Source organism: Tachysurus vachellii, chromosome 24, assembly GCF_030014155.1.
Source record: "Tachysurus vachellii isolate PV-2020 chromosome 24, HZAU_Pvac_v1, whole genome shotgun sequence".
Taxonomy (NCBI): Eukaryota; Metazoa; Chordata; class Actinopteri; order Siluriformes; family Bagridae; genus Tachysurus; species Tachysurus vachellii.
The window spans coordinates 15,463,524-15,487,029 of record NC_083483.1 but is presented as its reverse complement, the minus strand read 5'-3'; the positions used below and the strand labels follow the sequence as shown (position 1 = coordinate 15,487,029).

At 40.9% G+C, this 23,506-nt stretch overlaps 1 protein-coding gene across 1 annotated transcript in view; it reads right to left on the bottom strand.

Moving 5' to 3' along the window:
* LOC132839095 (uncharacterized) overlaps positions 1-17,661 on the bottom strand; it is a 50,200-nt gene extending 32,539 nt beyond the window's left edge. The window contains exons 1-26 of the mRNA XM_060859876.1: positions 17,529-17,661; positions 15,222-15,479; positions 14,899-15,106; positions 14,472-14,770; positions 14,306-14,387; positions 14,184-14,229; positions 13,798-13,881; positions 13,638-13,697; positions 10,527-10,548; positions 9,500-9,604; positions 7,562-7,804; positions 6,753-7,013; positions 6,380-6,637; positions 6,003-6,263; positions 5,837-5,918; positions 5,715-5,760; positions 5,329-5,412; positions 5,169-5,228; positions 3,685-3,751; positions 3,091-3,438; positions 2,149-2,388; positions 1,260-1,520; positions 1,107-1,173; positions 986-1,031; positions 824-907; positions 674-733 (exon numbers count right to left, since the gene is read on the bottom strand). Of these exons, the coding sequence (XP_060715859.1) occupies positions 674-733; positions 824-907; positions 986-1,031; positions 1,107-1,173; positions 1,260-1,520; positions 2,149-2,388; positions 3,091-3,438; positions 3,685-3,751; positions 5,169-5,228; positions 5,329-5,412; positions 5,715-5,760; positions 5,837-5,918; positions 6,003-6,263; positions 6,380-6,637; positions 6,753-7,013; positions 7,562-7,804; positions 9,500-9,604; positions 10,527-10,548; positions 13,638-13,697; positions 13,798-13,881; positions 14,184-14,229; positions 14,306-14,387; positions 14,472-14,770; positions 14,899-15,106; positions 15,222-15,479; positions 17,529-17,661 (3,765 nt within the window). The remainder of the gene's footprint in view (positions 1-673; positions 734-823; positions 908-985; positions 1,032-1,106; positions 1,174-1,259; positions 1,521-2,148; positions 2,389-3,090; positions 3,439-3,684; positions 3,752-5,168; positions 5,229-5,328; positions 5,413-5,714; positions 5,761-5,836; positions 5,919-6,002; positions 6,264-6,379; positions 6,638-6,752; positions 7,014-7,561; positions 7,805-9,499; positions 9,605-10,526; positions 10,549-13,637; positions 13,698-13,797; positions 13,882-14,183; positions 14,230-14,305; positions 14,388-14,471; positions 14,771-14,898; positions 15,107-15,221; positions 15,480-17,528) is intronic.
* Positions 17,662-23,506: the final 5,845 nt, after the last annotated feature.

The following is a 23,506-nucleotide window of genomic DNA, read 5'->3' as shown; positions in this document are numbered from 1 at the left end:
TTAAATAATCAGAATTCATAGTAATTGATACTGGTAAAGAAAATGCTAGTCAGACACAGTTAATTGTAAAAGAGTGGTTGAGAATTTGCTATGCTATAATAAATTGTTTGCTAATTATGTTATATCATGACATTGCAGTATATTAGTGACTGTTTTCTGTTACAGAAGCCTTGATTTTTAACTATTTGGAAAAGTTGTAGGTTTATTTCACGGTGTATGTATAGGATACTAATGATTCCAGCTCAGAGACTCTCACCACCGTAACCTCCACCCAAACTGATTATATATAAACCATTCTGAGAGTTTGTACATCATACATGACTTTATTGTGTAGAATGTACAAAATGTTAACAGCACACTTTTTTGCACAGTGTGTTGGTTTAGCAGATAAAATATAAAATGTAATTGTTAAGACAGGACAAAAACTTCACATTCACATGTAACATGTGTCCACACAAGTATCCATCAAAAACACATGAAGTTACATACAATACAATGTTCAGGAATGGAAAGCTACGTATTATACTTCAACTATTTAAAGATTGAAATTAATATTAATCCACAGCTAAAAAGCATTACATCAATGAAGCTTTAAATTAACATTTTTAGACGTTAATTATTTACAGCTTTCTTCAACCTGGTGCTATTTTCAGTGATGAACAAATGCACTCACTGAATCATTGTCGTAATCATGAGAGATGGACCGAGAATCAGGAAGACTCGAGTGGACCGTCTGTGTGAGAGAAAAAGAAAAGAATCATGAGTTCATCCTTCTTTATAATTCTTTCCAGATCTGAATGTCTGATTGAAGTGTGTCTCTTACTGCAAGTGTGTAGTACACATCGTTGGACCTGGTCTGAAGATCAAGACCTGTGTATGTGTCATCAGGAGGACTGGTGGAAACGTTCTGTGTGAAGATTATAATGTGTTTAGTGTTTGGCAGTAAGTCACACTGTGTCATTCTGTCCAGTTACAGTTCCCTTACCTGACTAGACTCGACATTATCAGCTGAACCTCTTGTTCTCTTTCTCCTAAAAATGAACAATAATCAGAAGGATCATACTTCAGATATTTTACACAAGTGAAGGAAAAAGACACATGCTTACCATACACATAAACATCCACATCCAACAAAGACTACAGGAAATATATACAGAAGTACACTCCTGCTCCCTGTGTGCATATAAATATGAGTCAGCTGTAAATCATTCACCTTTATCGATGTTACTACGGGTTATTCTTAATAATAACTGTAATACCATTAAACATGAGACCCACTTCAGGTGCTTTCTGACTCCCGTATATATTCTGAGCCACACAGTAAAACCATCCACTGCTGCTGGAGGTCAGTGTGAAGCTGTAACTAAGTCCAGATCCTACAGGTGAGCTTTCATTCACCTTATACCAGGTGTAGCTCTGTACAGGTGGGTTAGCATCACTGCTGCAGGTCAGAGTCACTGAACTGCCCTCCACTATCTCACCAGAGGGACTGATGGACACGGAGACTCTCTTTGGAGGATCTAAATATGGAACCATAAAATACACATTGGAAGAGATTTTTAACAATCAAACTAGTTAAGTCATCATCAGTCTCAGTTTCACTGCAGTAACACATACATTTACCTAAAAATAAACATCAGCGAAATTATAGAAAATGTCATAAAATTGCAAACAGTAACTTGAAAATAATGATATGTTCTTTTGATGATGTTAGTGTAAGTGACATGACAGTATGAATACTAAAACAGTATGTATTCTAATATATACAGAAGGTGTGTATGAATTTTGCAGGTATGAGTGTTCTTGTCTTTAAATATACTAGGGTTTGTCAGTGCAACAATGCTAGCTTGCAAGTATGCTAATAAATGGCTATGCTAATATTCAAATGTGTTAGTATGCAGCTATGCTAACAGACATGTATGCTAACATTCTTTTATTCTAGTGTGCAATCCTGAAAGCATTCAGTGAAACTTTATATCATCTGATGACAATAGTAAAGGACAATAGTTTAGAGTCATGTCATAACTCATGTACTTGCTTTGCTGTTTGTTCCTGTTTCATTGGTGATGGGATTCATGTTACATGTGGATTCAACATGAACTTTTAGTGTTGCTAGTTTTATAAGTGAATGAATCAGTCTGTACTTACATTGTACATCAAGAGTGACACCAGGGGAGAGAAAACTTTGTCCCTGTATAGAACATCTGTAGCTGCCTGCATCCCACTGACTGACTGATGGCAGATGGAGCGGGTTAGAGGAGGAGAAATAAATTCCATCTTTGTACCAGGTCAATACTGAAGTCTCAGTCAGAACGCAGGAGGTTTTACATGTGAGAGTAGCTTTATCTCCCTCAACAACTCTACCAGGAATCATCTCCACCCAGAGATCTGTGAATGAGAGGAGAGAAGGAAAACATGCAGTGTTATGCTATTTGTGTATTACACTTCGAGCCTAAAGCTACTATTATGGATAAATTAATAAATTAATCATTTTTGGACTGAGCAGCACAGAATACAGTAAATGCTCAAGTCTTTTCCTTTTTTCAGTTATTAATTCTCAGTACTTACATTCAAAGCATTTAGAAGACACCCTTATCCAGAGAATCTTGCAATTTTTATTTCATTTTATACAACTGCGGGTTAAGGGGTTGTTCAGGGGGCCAACATTGGCAGCTTGGTGGACCTGGGATTTGAGCTCAACACCTTTGGTAGACCAACACCTTATCCACTAGGCCACCACATCCCCACTTGGAATAACGTACTTGCAAATATTTGCTGCATATTTAACAGTTTATTACTTTTTAGTCTGATATTAATGTGCAACAGTACTTTCAAATGCACTAGGAGAAATTTAACCTATACTAATAAACATCAGGGTCACATCCATGTCTACAACTCCCATGATCCTTTTCCAGACATCTCATCTATTACCTCTAGTTAAAATCCTCTCCTCATTTATAATGACACACACCTGTCTACAGTCAGGTATAAATTCAGAAATAAACCTTTTTATGATACTTCTTATGATACTTCTGTTTTTTGGGAAATCTTCCCAAAAAGATTATTATTATTTCAGCTGATGTGGCTTACCTGTGACAGAAAGTTCAACTCTATCTTTACCATCACACATTTTTCCACAGGTTGTTGTATTAAATCTGAAGTAGTATTTGCCTTGGTCCTCTTCTGACACTTCACTCAGTCTGAGTCGGCAGTCATTCAGGTTGTCTTTGAGGTAATGAATCCTGTTTCTGTACTTTGGGTCTAAAGACAGATCAGGAGGCTCTTCATCTTTAACCCACTGTTTGGTCCAGAAAGTTTTCTGAACTGTGTAATCAGTTGGATATGTGTATGTGCAGCCCATGATCACTGTCGATCCCTTTAGAGCACAGATGGAGCTCGGCGTATAAGTCACACTCCACTTCGACTGGGACACGACTCCTGCAACACAGAATAGAGAAATGTGTTGATGATGCATGTACGAGTCAAGGAGAGTGAAAAAGCCTCATAAAGTCTCCACCAAAAATAAATCTGCACTCATTCATTACTAAAAGCACACAGGGAGAAGCTCCACAGTTCATGAAATTCACAGAGAGAGACTGAATAAACATGAGTACATTAAGGACAATGTTAGAAATTCTGTATATATTTATGAAAAATAAATTGGTACATTTGCAAATGATTCACCTGAAACCATGAGCAGTAACAGAACAGGAAGTGGAGGAGTCAATCTGAGTGACATCATCAGTGTTGCCTAATAATCATCATCACAGATAGAAAAAGACTGTTCAGTTTTAATGTCCTGAAAAGTAAATGATCTGCTTTGTGTTCATAAAAATCCATGAAAGAAAAGTGCTGTGTTTACAGTGACAGATAGATTTACTGTTCATTACAGCTGTGTCCTGTACAGTACAGTTCAGTGTGTGAGGAGGAAGAACACTGAGTAAAAAAGTCTCTAAATCCCATCTTTAATATGTGGTAAGAAAAAAGGAAATACAAATGAATCATTTGGGAGAATTGAACAAATTGATTCCTGAAATGTGAACAAATTATATTATTTTTACAGAATAATTTGAGTAATCTGAGTTGAAAATTTTGCCATTTTATTTGATCTTCATTTAATTAAAGTCTTGAATCATTTTACAGTTCCCATCGGTTAGATGTGTGAACTTCCAATGAGTAGTGAATCAACCGAATCAAAGCTCACAAAACCTGATTGACTTAAACAGATCTTTGAATCAAATCAGTAAAATGTGATGAAATACCTCTAGCACTTGTGGCCAGACAAAAGGAAATAATAATGAAACATCAGAAAAAATGACACACAGGATACAAATTCATTTCATTTATATAAACGATATTTTGTAATAGAAAGGAGAAAAAAGTCAAACTAAATTATTTCTTATTTTATTATTATTTTAAAAAATAAATTTTTTTGTAATAAAATAAAATAAAACTTTCTGACCTTGTTTAGAGATGATTATCTCCTGCATCCAGGAATAAAAACAAAACAAAGCAAGAAACCAGCAGCAGCTCTGAGGGTTTAAACTGTTAAACTGTCCAAGTAAGAATCTGTTGGTGGTTAATATTTCTTCCTCTTTCTTTGAGGAATATGTCCTTCCTTCCCATACATGTTAGGAAACACCCCCAAACACCTCAGTGGTGACAAATCCACAAATTTCTTCTTAACTTAATGTTCCGCATCAATTCTGAATATTTTTTTTTTTATGTGAGCAGTGGAAATATTCTGTATGTGAAAAAGGACAGAAAAATAATGGGCATAAAAGAGAGAAGTAGAAAGTTGTGCCATGGAAATATAAAAAAGAGAAGAGTTAGTTTCATGCTCACACATTAGTGGATTTCTGGGCAGTAGCTACAAATATGTTGTGAATGTGATGTCAAATCTTGCTACCCCCTAACCTCTACCCCTTTCTGCCCAATAGCAAATTTATAACTCATTATGAATAAACCACACTGAGAGTTTGTACATAATAGTTGAATTTATTGTGTAAAATATACAAAACATCTCAAGGAGTTTTTTCTTGCGATCATAAAATTATAAAATCGTTTTTCAAGATCATGTAGCAGTAGCATTCTAGTGTTACATCACTGTGGCTGTGTTTATTTTCTTCAGCCTGGTGCTATTTTCAGCGATGAACAAATGCACTCACTGAATCATTGTTGTAAACATGAAAGATGGACCGAGAATCAGGAAGACTCGAGTGGACCGTCTGTGTAGATCAAGAGAAATCATAATCATGAGTTCATCCTTCTTTATAAATCTTTCCAGATCTGAATGTCTAAGTGAAGTGTGTCTCTGAAAACACTTACTGCAAGTGTGTAGTACATGCCGTTGGACCTGGTCTGAAGATCAAGACCTGTGTACGAGTCATCAGGAGGACTGGAGGAAACGTTCTGTGTGAAGATTATAAAGAATGTGTTTGGTGTTTCGAGCAATTCCTTCATATCCATCCATTCTATGATTAATTACATAACAGAAGTTACTACTATGTTTAGTGATGAAAAGGGTCTAGAGCCAAACTGGTTCCTCATGTTCATTATGATCTGGGTCTAGTGTTGATTATCTCTATTTGTTGTGCTGTTTTGCATGTAAGTTTGAGTATTTTATGTTTCTATGCCCAGTGGTTACCAAAAACAAATTACTATTGAAACAGTAAGTCACACTGTGTCATTCTGTCCAGTTACAGTTCACTTACCTGACTAGACTCGACATTATCAGCTGAAACTCTTGTTCTCTTTCTCCTAAAAATGAACAATAATCAGAAGGATCATACTTCAGATATTTTACACAAGCGAATGAAAAAAGACACATGCTTACCTCATGTATAAAACCACAACGATGGCAAGTGAACATCCAAAAATCACTCCAAGAACAACAAACAGAAGTACACTCTTGCCTTCTGTGTAGAGATCAATATTAGTCTGCTGTAACTCATTCACCTTTATAGATGCTACTAAGTTTTATTTATTATAAGCTGTGATACCATTTAATGTGAGAACCACTTCAGGTGCTTTCTGACTCCCGTATATATTCTGAGCCACACAGTAAAACCATCCACTGCTGCTGGAGGTCAGTGTAAAGCTGTAACTCGGTCCATATCCTACAGGTGAGCTTTCTTTCACCTTATACCAGGTGTAGCGATGTACAGGTGGGTTAGCGTCACTGCTGCAGGTCAGAGTCACTGAACTGCCCTCCACTATCTCACCAGAGGGACTGATGGTCACTGAGACTCTCTTTGGAGGATCTAAAACAGACAAGACAGTAAGGATACAAAGAAAAAACCTACTGACAGGTCACAGGTTACTATGTTATATCATTTATCAGTTATATCATTGACCATCGTAATCATCATTAACTCACACAGAACATTAAGCGACACTGCAGTAGACGATAGACCTCCATGTTTATACTCAGCCCTGCACGTGAACTCTCCACTGTCCTCAGATCTGATCCTGCTCATGGTGAAGGTGTTTCCTGTACTTATATAGTATCTTCCCTTATACCAGGTGTAGCTCTGTACAGGTGGGTTAGCATCACTGCTGCAGGTCAGAGTCACTAAACTGTCCTCCATTATCTCACCAGAGGGACTGATGGACACTGAGACTCTCTTTGGAGGATCTAAAACAGACAAGACAGTAAGGATACAAAGGAAAAACCTACTGACAGGTCACAAGTTACTATGGGTAAGGAAGTTACTGTATATCATTGACCATCGTAAATATCATTAACTCACACAGAACATTAAGAGACACAACAGTAGACGATAGACCTCCATGTTTATTCTCAGCCCAGCACCTGAACTCTCCACTGTCCTGAGATCTGATCCTGCTCATGGTGAAGGTGTTTCCTGTACTTATAGAGGATCTTCCCTTATACCAGGTGTAGCTCTGTACAGGTGGGTTAGCATCACTGCTGCAGGTCAGAGTCACTGAACTGCCCTCCATTATCTCACCAGAGGGACTGATGGACACGGAGACTCTCTTTGGAGGATCTAAATATGGAACCATAAAATACACATTGAAAGAGTTTTTTAACAATCAGACTATGAAAGTCATCATCAGTCTTCAAGTTTCACTGCAGTTATACATTAATTTAACTAAAAGGAAACATCAGTGAAATTATAGAAATAATGTCATAAAATCACAAACAATAACTTCTAATTAATATGTTATTTTGCTGATGTTATTGTTAGTGACATGCTATGGTTTGTCTATGCAACAATACTAGCTTGGAAGTATGCTAATACACAGCTATGCAAATATTCAAATATTCTATTGCTTTGGTACACAGCTATGCTAACACACATGTATGCATATGTTCCTATATTGTAGTGTGCAAACCTGATCAGAAAGCATCCAGTGAAACTTCAGATTAACTGATGACTTCTTGTGTAAAGGACAAAAGTTTAGAGTCATGTCATAACACATGTACTTGCTTTGCTGTTTGCTCCTGTTTCATTACTGATGGGATTCTTGTTACATGTGGATTCAGCATGAACTTTTAGTGTTGTTAGTGTAATAAGTGAATGAATCAATCTGTACTTACATTGTACATCAAGAGGGACAGCAGAGGAGAGAAAACTTTGTCCCTGTACAGAACAACTGTAGCTGCCTGCATCCCACTGACTGACTGATGGCAGACGGTGTGGGTTAGAGGAGGAGAAATAACTTCCATCTTTGTACCATATGAATATTGGGGTGTACGTCAAACTGTAGGAGGTTTTACATGTGAGAGTAACTTCATCTCCCTCAACAACTCTACCAGGAATCATCTCCACCCAGAGATCTGTGAATGAGAGGAAAGAAGGAAAACATGCAGTGAAGACTGTGTAGTTGTCCTGCTAATCACTCATATCAATGATAGCAGTTTTATACCTGGGAAACACAAAAAAGAAGTTTTTTTTTTTTTTTTACTTGAGCACAAAACCAATAAATGCTCACGCTGTGTTTTTTATTCTGTGGATAATTTCACCTGGATACTATAGATCAGTGGTCCCTAAATTTTTTATCGGCGCGGACCGGTGAACGTTTGCTAATTTTCCCACGGCCCGTTTTTTTTTTTATTGTTATTTTTTTTATTTTGGGGGGGGGCAAAATAATAGACGTCACCTAAAACCGCCCCGATATTTTGCACATGCACGGTATTGGTGCGGCTTTAGGTGACGTCTCTCAGCTCCCGGTTAACCTCTCGTCCATGGAAAGTCGCAAAAAACCCGAGAGAAATACACCACAGTAAATAAAATGGAAATAATTTAATGTTCATTGGGCGGCCCGGTATCATTTGGTCTACGGACCGGTTACCGGTCCGCGGCCCGGGGGTTGGGGACCACTGCTATAGATGCTAAGAGGAGCTATTGTAAACATAAACACTGTTGTGTTGCTCATGCCAAATCTTTTATTTAAAATCTGTGCACACTGAACATCCTCTAAACACAGGTATGGTAGCAATTTTTCCTTTCTATATATATATATAAATTTATTCTTTGTAATTGTTTGTAAATCAATTAAACCTTAAACATTTTTGGGTCATGGATAAATGGATTCTGTGCTATTACACAAAAATATTGTCAACCCTCCATGATTCTCATACCCTAACCTCATGAGTCAAACTTCTCTCTTCAGTCACCTGATTACTAATGACTCTCACTTAAGCCTCTACCTCACTATAGAGGCTTAAGCCTCAAGTCTAAGCCTCACTATCAAGACCAGTCTGTTGGTGATTTTTTTCAACCTTTCCTTTATTATATCTAAAAAAAGGTTAATTAGTCAAAGCTTGTAAACACTGTGCACACTAGTGACATATGGTGGTCAACAAGCCGTTAAAAATATTTGCTCACAGAACCGAGAAGGCTGGAAAACTGTGACTTGTCAAATATTTAATATTTATCAATTTAGCTCAGATGACAAGTTTTTTAACTAAAGCTGTTGCTAACCCTCAAAAATCTATAAATTTATATAAATGTTTTCTTTGAATAAAATGTAACTTCTTGAATGGAAAATCATGGTAATATTCAATCAATCAATCAATCAATCAATCAATCAATCAATCAATCAATCAATCAATCAGTCAATCAGTTATTTGTTTATATAGCATGTTACAGGAACCTAAGCTGAACCAAAGTGCTTCAGAGCATTAATAATAATAATAATAATAATAATAATAATAATAATAATAATAATAATTAATAATAATAAAATAACAGTTACAATAATGGCAATAAAACAACAAAACCAAGACAATTATTATAAACCAAAGCCATTTTAAATAAGTGAGTTTTAAGTTTGCCTTTAAGCAAAGACAGGTCAGTGTTATCATGTAACTCAGAAGGAAGGATATTCCAAAGTTTAGGTGTTTAGGTGTATAAGTGATGTCAGTGTAAAATATTATTTTATAAAGAATAAAGTACAGTGTGTTATTGTTTCAGCTGATGTGGCTTTCCTGTGACAGAAAGTTCAACAATATTTTTATCTTGATACTTACTGATACGAGGCCAGAACATCTGGGACACGACTCCTGCAACACAGAATACAGAAATGTCTTGATGATGCAGACAGTGAGAAAGCCTCATACAGTATAAACTCTCCACTAAGAATAAATCTGCACTCATTCATTACTAAAAACACACAGGGAGAAGCTCAACAGGTCATGAAATTCAGAGAGAGAGAGAGACTGAATAAACATTAACATTAAGCAGATAGACATTCTGTATATATTTATGAAAAATAAATTGGTACATTTGTAAATGATTCACCTGAAACCATGAACAGTAACAGAACAGGAAGTGGAGGAGTCAATCTGAGTGACATCATCAGTGTTGCCTAATAATCATCATCACAGATAGAAAAAGACTGTTCAGTTTTAATGTCCTGAAAAGTAAATGATCTGCTTTGTGTTCATAAAAATCCATGAAAGAAAAGTGCTGTGTTTACAGTGACAGATAGATTTACTGTTCATTACAGCTGTGTCCTGTACAGTACAGTTCAGTGTGTGAGGAGGAAGAACACTGAGTAAAAAAGTCTCTAAATCCCATCTTTAATATGTGGTAAGAAAAAAGGAAATACAAATGAATCATTTGGAAGAATTGAACAAATCGATTCCTGAAATGTGAACAAATTATATTATTTTTACAGAATAATTTGAGTAATCTGAGTTGAAAATTTTGCGATTTTATTTGATCTTCATTTAATTAAAGTCTTGAATCATTTTACAGTTCCCATCGGTTAGATGTGTGAACTTCCAATGAGTAGTGAATCAACCGAATCAAAGCTCACAAAACCTGATTGACTTAAACAGATTTTTGAATCAAATCAGTAAAATGTATAAAATACCTCTAGCACTTGTGGCCAGACAAAAGGAAATAATAATGAAACATCAGAAAAAATGACACAGGATACAAATTCATTTCATTTATATAAACGATATTTTGTAATAGAAAGGAGAAAAAAGTCAAACTAAATTATTTGTTATTTTATTATTATTTTATTATTATTTTAAAAAACCTTCTGACCTTGTTTAGAGATGATTATCTCCTGCATCCAGGAATAAAAACAAAACAAAGCAAGAAACCAGCAGCAGCTCTGAGGGTTTAAACTGTTAAACTGTCCAAGTAAGAATCTGTTGCAGGTTAATATTTCTTCCTCCTTCTTTGAGGAATAAGTCCTTCCTTCCCATACATGTTAGGAAACACCCCCAAACACCTCAATTGACACGAGGTTGGACAAAGGCGAGTGAGGATCCAAATGCAGTTTTAGATTTTACTTAAACCAAAACAAGAAACAGGTAATACAAACAAGCAAACAAACAGGCAGGCAAAACAGAGCAGAATACAGAGCAGACAGGAGACCGGAACATCCACAACATACATACAAGCACAATGCAATAACGACCAACAAAAGGGAAGTGAACACACAGAGTATAAATAACAGACAAGAACCAATCACAGAGCAGAACCAATTAGAGACAAAGACAAGACACCTGAAGGAGAGAAGGAGTACAATTAATGTCCATGGAAACCAAAGAGTGGGCGGAGCAAACAATTAACCACAGGAAAAGACAGCAGACAGAAACAGGACAGAAACACAGACAGACTCATTACAGAGCCCCCCCCCTAGGAGTGGATTCCAGACACTCCAATGCAGAACTGGAGGGTGGTGGAGCGGGGGCGGAACAGGGGGTGGGAAGGCGGGCCAGGTCTATGTGGCGGCAGAGGCCAGGGCAGAGCCGGCGAAGCTGGAGGCCAGGGCGGAGCCGGCAGAGCAGGAGGCCAGGGCGGAGCCGGCAGAGCAGGGGGCCAGGGCGGAGCCGGCAGAGCAGGGGGCCAGGGCGGAGCCGGCAGAGCCAGCGACCAGAGCAGGGCCGGAGGCCAGGGTGGTGCAGGAGGCGCTTTGAACCTATCAAGATGGACAGGAGAGGGAGAGACAGACAGAGACAGGGAGACAAAGCTGGGGATCGCTGGTTCTGTCGACCCGGTCGGTCCGGCTGGTTCTGTCGACCCGGTCGGTCCGGCTGGTTCTGTCGACCCGGTCGGTCCGGCTGGTTCTGTCGACCCGGTCGGTCCGGCTGGTTCTGTCGACCCGGTCGGCTCCGTTGACCCGGTCGGCTCCGTTGACCCGGTCGGCTCCGTTGACCCGGTCGGTCTGGCTGGCTCGGTTGACCTGGTCGGACCCACCGATCCGGTCGGTTCGGCTGGTTCTGTTGACCGGTCGGTTCCGTTGACCCGGTCGGCCCGGTCGGATCCGGTGTCTCAGCGGGTTCGGGCGCTTCGGCAGGTTCGGGCGCTTCGGCAGGTTCGGGCGCTTCGGCAGGTTCGGGCGCTTCAACTGGTTCGGGCGTTTCGGTAGGTTCGGGCGCTTCAACTGGTTCATGTTCTTCAGCAGGTTCATGTGCTTCAGCAGGTTCGGGCGCTTCAGCAGGTTCGGGCGCTTCAGCAGGTTCGGGCGCTTCAGCAGGTTCGGGCGCTTCAACAGGTTCGGGCGCTTCAACTGGTTCGGGCGCTTCAACAGGTTCGGGCGTTTCGGTAGGTTCGGGCGCCTCAACAGGTTCATGTTCTTCAGCAGGTTCATGTGCTTCAGTAGGTTTGGGCGCTTCAGCAGGTTCGGGCGCTTCAGCAGGTTCATGTGCTTCAGCAGGTTCATGTGCTTCAGGTGCCTTCGGTGCTCCAGCCGGTGCCATAGGGATGCCGGCCGCCCGAACCGGCACCATCGGGGTGTCCGCCAGCTTGGCGATCAGCCGGTTCCCCCGGGCCTCGCCCGAGCTTTCCGGTCTGGCACCCATGTGGACGGGTTCGGTCACCGGCGTACACAGGCCTGGGTCGGGCCGAGGTACCGTAGGGGCCTCGGACGTCCGTGGCTGGCCTGGCTCCGCAGCCCACGGACCCCGATGCCTACTGCCCCCCCCCAAAAAATATTTAGGGCTGGTGTCCGACTCTGTCCTGTGCACGGTTAGGGAGGACCCGCCCAGGAGCAACGCTACGTTGGCCAGGTCCGTGAAAGGCCCCACCTCTCGGCCCAATGGCACTAGGTAGCGCAGCCCGTCCTTCAAACCATGCCGGAACAGGTCCTTGAGGGCCCTCTCCCCAAAATCCACCTGATTGGACAAGTCCAAGAACACCTCTACATATTCCTCCAGTGGGGAATCCCCCTGACATAAACGGAACAAAATCTCTGCTGGATCCATGTGGTTGGTCGTTCTGACACGAGGTTGGACAAAGGCGAGTGAGGATCCAAATGCAGTTTTAGATTTTACTTAAACCAAAACAAGAAACAGGTAATACAAACAAGCAAACAAACAGGCAGGCAAAACAGAGCAGAATACAGAGCAGACAGGAGACCGGAACATCCACAACATACATACAAGCACAATGCAATAACGACCAACAAAAGGGAAGTGAACACACAGAGTATAAATAACAGACAAGAACCAATCACAGAGCAGAACCAATTAGAGACAAAGAGACAAGACACCTGAAGGACAAAGAGACAAGACACCTGAAGGAGAGAAGGAGTACAATTAATGTCCATGGAAACCAAAGAGTGGGCGGAGCAAACAATTAACCACAGGAAAAGACAGCAGACAGAAACAGGACAGAAACACAGACAGACTCATTACATCAATGGTGACAAATCCACAAATTTCTTCTTAACTTAATGTTCCGCATCAATTCTGAATATTTTTGTATGTGAGCAGTGGAAATATTCTGTATGTGAAAAAGGATGGAAAAATTGTGGGCATAAAAGAGAGAAGTAGAAAGTCGTGCCATGGAAATATAAAAAGAGAAGAGTTAGTTTCATGCTCACACATTAGTGGATTTCTGGGCAGTAGCTACAAATATGTTGTGAATGTGATGTCAAATCTTGCTACCCCCTAACCTCTACCCCTTTCTGCCCAATAGCAAATTTATAACTCATTATGAATAAACCACACTGAGAGTTTGTACATAATAGTTGAATTTATTGTGTAAAATATACAAAACATCTCAAGGAGTTTTTTCTTGCGATCATAAAATTATAAAATCGTTTTTCAAGATCATGTAGCAGTAGCATTCTAGTGTTACATCACTGTGGCTGTGTTTATTTTCTTCAGCCTGGTGCTATTTTCAGCGATGAACAAATGCACTCACTGAATCATTGTTGTAAACATGAAAGATGGACCGAGAATCAGGAAGACTCGAGTGGACCGTCTGTGTAGATCAAGAGAAATCATAATCATGAGTTCATCCTTCTTTATAAATCTTTCCAGATCTGAATGTCTAAGTGAAGTGTGTCTCTGAAAACACTTACTGCAAGTGTGTAGTACATGCCGTTGGACCTGGTCTGAAGATCAAGACCTGTGTACGAGTCATCAGGAGGACTGGAGGAAACGTTCTGTGTGAAGATTATAAAGAATGTGTTTGGTGTTTCGAGCAATTCCTTCATATCCATCCATTCTATGATTAATTACATAACAGCATTTACTACTATGTTTAGTGATGAAAAGGGTCTAGAGCCAAACTGGCTCCTCATGTTCATTATGATCTGGGTCTAGTGTTGATTATCTCTATTTGTTGTGCTGTTTTGCATGTAAGTTTGAGTATTTTATGTTTCTATGCCCAGTGGTTACCAAAAACAAATTACTATTGAAACAGTAAGTCACACTGTGTCATTCTGTCCAGTTACAGTTCACTTACCTGACTAGACTCGACATTATCAGCTGAAACTCTTGTTCTCTTTCTCCTAAAAATGAACAATAATCAGAAGGATCATACTTCAGATATTTTACACAAGCGAATGAAAAAAGACACATGCTTACCTCATGTATAAAACCACAACGATGGCAAGTGAACATCCAAAAATCACTCCAAGAACAACAAACAGAAGTACACTCTTGCCCTCTGTGTAGAGATCAATATTAGTCTGCTGTAACTCATTCACCTTTATAGATGCTACTAAGTTTTATTTATTATAAGCTGTGATACCATTTAATGTGAGAACCACTTCAGGTGCTTTCTGACTCCCGTATATATTCTGAGCCACACAGTAAAACCATCCACTGCTGCTGGAGGTCAGTGTAAAGCTGTAACTCGGTCCATATCCTACAGGTGAGCTTTCTTTCACCTTATACCAGGTGTAGCGATGTACAGGTGGGTTAGCGTCACTGCTGCAGGTCAGAGTCACTGAACTGCCCTCCACTATCTCACCAGAGGGACTGATGGTCACTGAGACTCTCTTTGGAGGATCTAAAACAGACAAGACAGTAAGGATACAAAGAAAAAACCTACTGACAGGTCACAGGTTACTATGTGATATCATTTATCAGTTATATCATTGACCATCGTAATCATCATTAACTCACACAGAACATTAAGCGATACTGCAGTAGACGATAGACCTCCATGTTTATACTCAGCCCTGCACGTGAACTCTCCACTGTCCTCAGATCTGATCCTGCTCATGGTGAAGGTGTTTCCTGTACTTATATAGTATCTTCCCTTATACCAGGTGTAGCTCTGTACAGGTGGGTTAGCATCACTGCTGCAGGTCAGAGTCACTAAACTGTCCTCCATTATCTCACCAGAGGGACTGATGGACACTGAGACTCTCTTTGGAGGATCTAAAACAGACAAGACAGTAAGGATACAAAGGAAAAACCTACTGACAGGTCACAAGTTACTATGGGTAAGGAAGTTACTGTATATCATTGACCATCGTAAATATCATTAACTCACACAGAACATTAAGAGACACAACAGTAGACGATAGACCTCCATGTTTATTCTCAGCCCAGCACCTGAACTCTCCACTGTCCTGAGATCTGATCCTGCTCATGGTGAAGGTGTTTCCTGTACTTATAGAGGATCTTCCCTTATACCAGGTGTAGCTCTGTACAGGTGGGTTAGCGTCACTGCTGCAGGTCAGAGTCACTGAACTGCCCTCCATTATCTCACCAGAGGGACTGATGGACACTAAGACTCTCTTTGGAGGATCTAAATATGGAACCATAAAATACACATTGAAAGAGTTTTTTAACAATCAGACTATGAAAGTCATCATCAGTCTTCAAGTTTCACTGCAGTTATACATTAATTTAACTAAAAGGAAACATCAGTGAAATTATAGAAATAATGTCATAAAATCACAAACAATAACTTCTAATTAATATGTTATTTTGCTGATGTTATTGTTAGTGACATGCTATGGTTTGTCTATGCAACAATACTAGCTATGCTAACACACATGTATGCATACAGGGAGTGCAGAATTATTAGGGAAGTTGTATTTTTGAGGATTAATTGAACAACAACCATGTTCTCAATGAACCCAAAAAACTCATTAATAGCAAAGCTGAATATTTTTGGAAGTAGTTTTTAGTTTGTTTGTAGTTTTAGCTATTTTAGGAGGATATCTGTGTGTGCAGGTGACTATTACTGTGCATAATTATTAGGCAACTTAACAAAAAACAAATATATACCCATTTCAATTATTTATTTTCACCAGTGAAACCAATATTACATCTCAACATTCACTAATATACATTTCTGACATTCAAAAACAAAACAAAAACAAATCAGTGACCAATATAGCCACCTTTCTTTGCAAGGACACTCAAAAGCCTGCCATCCATGGATTCTGTCAGTGTTTTGATCTGTTCACCGTCAACATTGCGTGCAGCAGCAACCACAGCCTCCCAGACACTCTTCAGAGAGGTGTACTGTTTTCCCTCCTTGTAAATCTCACATTTGATGATGGACCACAGGTTCTCTATGGGGTTCAGATCAGGTGAACAAGGAGGCCATGTCATTAGTTTTTCTTCTTTTAGACCCTTTCTTGCCAGCCACGCTGTGGAGTACTTGGACGCGTGTGATGGAGCATTGTCCTGCATGAAAATCATGTTTTTCTTGAAGGATGCAGACTTCTTCCTGTACCACTGCTTGAAGAAGGTGTCTTCCAGAAACTGGCAGTAGGACTGGGAGTTGAGCTTGACCCCATCCTCAACCCGAAAAGGCCCCACAAGCTCATCTTTGATGATACCAGCCCAAACCAGTACTCCACCTCCACCTTGCTGGCGTCTCAGTCGGACTGGAGCTCTCTGCCCTTTACCGATCCAGCCACGAGCCCATCCATCTGGCCCATCAAGACTCACTCTCATTTCATCAGTCCATAAAACCTTAGAAAAATCAGTCTTCAGATATTTCTTGGCCCAGTCTTGACGTTTCAGCTTGTGTGTCTTGTTCAGTGGTGGTCGTTTTTCAGCCTTTCTTACCTTGGCCATGTCTCTGAGTATTGCACACCTTGTGCTTTTGGGCACTCCAGTGATGTTGCAGCTCTGACATATGGCAAAACTGGTGGCAAGTGGCATCTTGGCAGCTGCACGCTTGACTTTTCTCAGTTCATGGGCAGTTATTTTGCGCCTTGGTTTTTCCACACGCTTCTTGCGACCCTGTTGACTATTTTGAATGAAACGCTTGATTGTTCGATGATCACGCTTCAGAAGCTTGGCAATTTTAAGAGTGCTGCATCCCTCTGCAAGATATCTCACTATTTTTGACTTTTTGGAGCCTGTCAAGTCCTTCTTTTGACCCATTTTGCCAAAGGAAAGGAAGTTGCCTAATAATTATGCACACCTGATATAGGGTGTAGATGTCATTAGACCACACCCCTTCTCATTACAGAGATGCACATCACCTAATATGCTTAATTGGTTGTAGGCTTTCGAGCCTATACAGCTTGGAGTAAGACAACATGCATAAAGAGGATGATGTGGTCAAAATACTCATTTGCCTAATAATTCTGCACTCCCTGTATGTTCCTATATTGTAGTGTGCAAACCTGATCAGAAAGCATCCAGTGAAACTTCAGATTAACTGATGACTTCTTGTGTAAAGGACAATAGTTTAGAGTCATGTCATAACACATGTACTTGCTTTGCTGTTTGCTCCTGTTTCATTACTGATGGGATTCTTGTTACATGTGGATTCAGCATGAACTTTTAGTGTTGCTAGTTTAATAAGTGAATGAATCAATCTGTACAGTACTTACATTGTACATCAAGAGGGACAGCAGAGGAGAGAAAACTTTGTCCCTGTACAGAACAACTGTAGCTGCCTGCATCCCACTGACTGACTGATGGCAGACGGTGTGGGTTAGAGGAGGAGAAATAACTTCCATCTTTGTACCATATGAATATTGGGGTGTACGTCAAACTGTAGGAGGTTTTACATGTGAGAGTAACTTCATCTCCCTCAACAACTCTACCAGGAATCATCTCCACCCAGAGATCTGTGAATGAGAGGAAAGAAGGAAAACATGCAGTGAAGCCTGTGTAGTTGTCCTGCTAATCACTCATATCAATGATAGCAGTTTTATACCTGGGAAACACAAAAAAGAAGTTTTTTTTTTTTTACTTGAGCACAAAACCAATTAATGCTCACGCTGTGTTTTTTATTCTGTGGATAATTTCACCTGGATACTATAGATCAGTGGTCCCTAAAATTTTTATCGCCGCGGACCGGTGAACGTTTGCTAATTTTCCCGCGGCCCGTTTTTTTTTTTATTGTTATTTTTTTTATTTTGTGGGGGGGCAAAATAATAGACGTCACCTAAAACCGCCCCGATATTTTGCACATGCACGGTATTGGTGCGGCTTTAGGTGACGTCTCTCAGCTCCCGGTTAACCTCTCGTCCATGGAAAGTCGCAAAAAACCCGAGAGAAATACACCACAGTAAATAAAATGGAAATAATTTAATGTTCATTGGGCGGCCCGGTATCATTTGGTCTACGGACCGGTTACCGGTCCGCGGCCCGGGGGTTGGGGACCACTGCTATAGATGCTAAGAGGAGCTATTGTAAACATAAACACTGTTGTGTTGCTCATGCCAAATCTTTTATTTAAAATCTGTGCACACTGAACATCCTCTAAACACAGGTATGGTAGCAATTTTTCCTTTCTATTTATTCTTTGTAATTGTTTGTAAATCAATTAAACCTTAAACATTTTTGGGTCATGGATAAATGGATTCTGTGCTATTACACAAAAATATTGTCAACCCTCCATGATTCTCATACCCTAACCTCATGAGTCAAACTTCTCTCTTCAGTCACCTGATTACTAATGACTCTCACTTAAGCCTCTACCTCACTATAGAGGCTTAAGCCTCAAGTCTAAGCCTCACTATCAAGACCAGTCTGTTGGTGATTTTTTTCAACCTTTCCTTTATTATATCTAAAAAAAGGTTAATTAGTCAAAGCTTGTAAACACTGTGCACACTAGTGACATCTGGTGGTCAACAAGCCGTTAAAAATATTTGCTCACAGAACCGAGAAGGCTGGAAAACTGTGACTTGTCAAATATTTAATATTTATCAATTTAGCTCAGATGACAAGTTTTTTAACTAAAGCTGTTGCTAACCCTCAAAAATCTATAAATTTATATAAATGTTTTCTTTGAATAAAATGTAACTTCTTGAATGGAAAATCATGGTAATATTCAATCAATCAATCAATCAATCAATCAATCAGTCAATCAGTCAATCAGTTATTTGTTTATATAGCATGTTACAGGAACCTAAGCTGAACCAAAGTGCTTCAGAGCATTAATAATAATAATAATAATAATAATAATAATAATAATAATAATAATAATTAATAATAATAAAATAACAGTTACAATAATGGCAATAAAACAACAAAACCAAGACAATTATTATAAACCAAAGCCATTTTAAATAAGTGAGTTTTAAGTTTGCCTTTAAGCAAAGACAGGTCAGTGTTATCATGTAACTCAGAAGGAAGGATATTCCAAAGTTTAGGTGTTTAGGTGTATAAGTGATGTCAGTGTAAAATATTATTTTATAAAGAATAAAGTACAGTGTGTTATTGTTTCAGCTGATGTGGCTTTCCTGTGACAGAAAGTTCAACAATATTTTTATCTTGATACTTACTGATACGAGGCCAGAACATCTGGGACACGACTCCTGCAACACAGAATACAGAAATGTCTTGATGATGCAGACAGTGAGAAAGCCTCATACAGTATAAACTCTCCACTAAGAATAAATCTGCACTCATTCATTACTAAAAACACACAGGGAGAAGCTCAACAGGTCATGAAATTCAGAGAGAGAGAGAGACTGAATAAACATTAACATTAAGCAGATAGACATTCTGTATATATTTATGAAAAATAAATTGGTACATTTGTAAATGATTCACCTGAAACCATGAACAGTAACAGAACAGGAAGTGGAGGAGTCAATCTGAGTGACATCATCAGTGTTGCCTAATAATCATCATCACAGATAGAAAAAGACTGTTCAGTTTTAATGTCCTGAAAAGTAAATGATCTGCTTTGTGTTCATAAAAATCCATGAAAGAAAAGTGCTGTGTTTACAGTGACAGATAGATTTACTGTTCATTACAGCTGTGTCCTGTACAGTACAGTTCAGTGTGTGAGGAGGAAGAACACTGAGTAAAAAAGTCTCTAAATCCCATCTTTAATATGTGGTAAGAAAAAAGGAAATACAAATGAATCATTTGGAAGAATTGAACAAATCGATTCCTGAAATGTGAACAAATTATATTATTTTTACAGAATAATTTGAGTAATCTGAGTTGAAAATTTTGCGATTTTATTTGATCTTCATTTAATTAAAGTCTTGAATCATTTTACAGTTCCCATCGGTTAGATGTGTGAACTTCCAATGAGTAGTGAATCAACCGAATCAAAGCTCACAAAACCTGATTGACTTAAACAGATTTTTGAATCAAATCAGTAAAATGTATAAAATACCTCTAGCACTTGTGGCCAGACAAAAGGAAATAATAATGAAACATCAGAAAAAATGACACAGGATACAAATTCATTTCATTTATATAAACGATATTTTGTAATAGAAAGGAGAAAAAAGTCAAACTAAATTATTTGTTATTTTATTATTATTTTATTATTATTTTAAAAAACCTTCTGACCTTGTTTAGAGATGATTATCTCCTGCATCCAGGAATAAAAACAAAACAAAGCAAGAAACCAGCAGCAGCTCTGAGGGTTTAAACTGTTAAACTGTCCAAGTAAGAATCTGTTGCAGGTTAATATTTCTTCCTCCTTCTTTGAGGAATAAGTCCTTCCTTCCCATACATGTTAGGAAACACCCCCAAACACCTCAATTGACACGAGGTTGGACAAAGGCGAGTGAGGATCCAAATGCAGTTTTAGATTTTACTTAAACCAAAACAAGAAACAGGTAATACAAACAAGCAAACAAACAGGCAGGCAAAACAGAGCAGAATACAGAGCAGACAGGAGACCGGAACATCCACAACATACATACAAGCACAATGCAATAACGACCAACAAAAGGGAAGTGAACACACAGAGTATAAATAACAGACAAGAACCAATCACAGAGCAGAACCAATTAGAGACAAAGACAAGACACCTGAAGGAGAGAAGGAGTACAATTAATGTCCATGGAAACCAAAGAGTGGGCGGAGCAAACAATTAACCACAGGAAAAGACAGCAGACAGAAACAGGACAGAAACACAGACAGACTCATTACAGAGCCCCCCCCCTAGGAGTGGATTCCAGACACTCCAACGCAGAACTGGAGGGTGGTGGAGCGGGGGCGGAACAGGGGGTGGGAGGGCGGGCCAGGTCTATGTGGCGGCAGAGGCCAGGGCAGAGCCGGCGAAGCTGGAGGCCAGGGCGGAGCCGGCAGAGCAGGAGGCCAGGGCGGAGCCGGCAGAGCAGGGGGCCAGGGCGGAGCCGGCAGAGCAGGGGGCCAGGGTGGAGCCGGCAGAGCCAGCGACCAGAGCAGGGCCGGAGGCCAGGGTGGTGCAGGAGGCGCTTTGAACCTATCAAGATGGACAGGAGAGGGAGAGACAGACAGAGACAGGGAGACAAAGCTGGGGATCGCTGGTTCTGTCGACCCGGTCGGTCCGGCTGGTTCTGTCGACCCGGTCGGTCCGGCTGGTTCTGTCGACCCGGTCGGTCCGGCTGGTTCTGTCGACCCGGTCGGTCCGGCTGGTTCTGTCGACCCGGTCGGCTCCGTTGACCCGGTCGGCTCCGTTGACCCGGTCGGCTCCGTTGACCCGGTCGGTCTGGCTGGCTCGGTTGACCTGGTCGGACCCACCGATCCGGTCGGTTCGGCTGGTTCTGTTGACCGGTCGGTTCCGTTGACCCGGTCGGCCCGGTCGGATCCGGTGTCTCAGCGGGTTCGGGCGCTTCGGCAGGTTCGGGCGCTTCGGCAGGTTCGGGCGCTTCGGCAGGTTCGGGCGCTTCGGCAGGTTCGGGCGCTTCAACTGGTTCGGGCGTTTCGGTAGGTTCGGGCGCTTCAACTGGTTCATGTTCTTCAGCAGGTTCATGTGCTTCAGCAGGTTCGGGCGCTTCAGCAGGTTCGGGCGCTTCAGCAGGTTCGGGCGCTTCAGCAGGTTCGGGCGCTTCAACAGGTTCGGGCGCTTCAACTGGTTCGGGCGCTTCAACAGGTTCGGGCGTTTCGGTAGGTTCGGGCGCCTCAACAGGTTCATGTTCTTCAGCAGGTTCATGTGCTTCAGTAGGTTTGGGCGCTTCAGCAGGTTCGGGCGCTTCAGCAGGTTCATGTGCTTCAGCAGGTTCATGTGCTTCAGGTGCCTTCGGTGCTCCAGCCGGTGCCATAGGGATGCCGGCCGCCCGAACCGGCACCATCGGGGTGTCCGCCAGCTTGGCGATCAGCCGGTTCCCCCGGGCCTCGCCCGAGCTTTCCGGTCTGGCACCCATGTGGACGGGTTCGGTCACCGGCGTACACAGGCCTGGGTCGGGCCGAGGTACCGTAGGGGCCTCGGACGTCCGTGGCTGGCCTGGCTCCGCAGCCCACGGACCCCGATGCCTACTGCCCCCCCCCAAAAAATATTTAGGGCTGGTGTCCGACTCTGTCCTGTGCACGGTTAGGGAGGACCCGCCCAGGAGCAACGCTACGTTGGCCAGGTCCGTGAAAGGCCCCACCTCTCGGCCCAATGGCACTAGGTAGCGCAGCCCGTCCTTCAAACCATGCCGGAACAGGTCCTTGAGGGCCCTCTCCCCAAAATCCACCTGATTGGACAAGTCCAAGAACACCTCTACATATTCCTCCAGTGGGGAATCCCCCTGACATAAACGGAACAAAATCTCTGCTGGATCCATGTGGTTGGTCGTTCTGACACGAGGTTGGACAAAGGCGAGTGAGGATCCAAATGCAGTTTTAGATTTTACTTAAACCAAAACAAGAAACAGGTAATACAAACAAGCAAACAAACAGGCAGGCAAAACAGAGCAGAATACAGAGCAGACAGGAGACCGGAACATCCACAACATACATACAAGCACAATGCAATAACGACCAACAAAAGGGAAGTGAACACACAGAGTATAAATAACAGACAAGAACCAATCACAGAGCAGAACCAATTAGAGACAAAGAGACAAGACACCTGAAGGACAAAGAGACAAGACACCTGAAGGAGAGAAGGAGTACAATTAATGTCCATGGAAACCAAAGAGTGGGCGGAGCAAACAATTAACCACAGGAAAAGACAGCAGACAGAAACAGGACAGAAACACAGACAGACTCATTACATCAATGGTGACAAATCCACAAATTTCTTCTTAACTTAATGTTCCGCATCAATTCTGAATATTTTTGTATGTGAGCAGTGGAAATATTCTGTATGTGAAAAAGGATGGAAAAATTGTGGGCATAAAAGAGAGAAGTAGAAAGTCGTGCCATGGAAATATAAAAAGAGAAGAGTTAGTTTCATGCTCACACATTAGTGGATTTCTGGGCAGTAGCTACAAATATGTTGTGAATGTGATGTCAAATCTTGCTACCCCCTAACCTCTACCCCTTTCTGCCCAATAGCAAATTTATAACTCATTATGAATAAACCACACTGAGAGTTTGTACATAATAGTTGAATTTATTGTGTAAAATATACAAAACATCTCAAGGAGTTTTTTCTTGCGATCATAAAATTATAAAATCGTTTTTCAAGATCATGTAGCA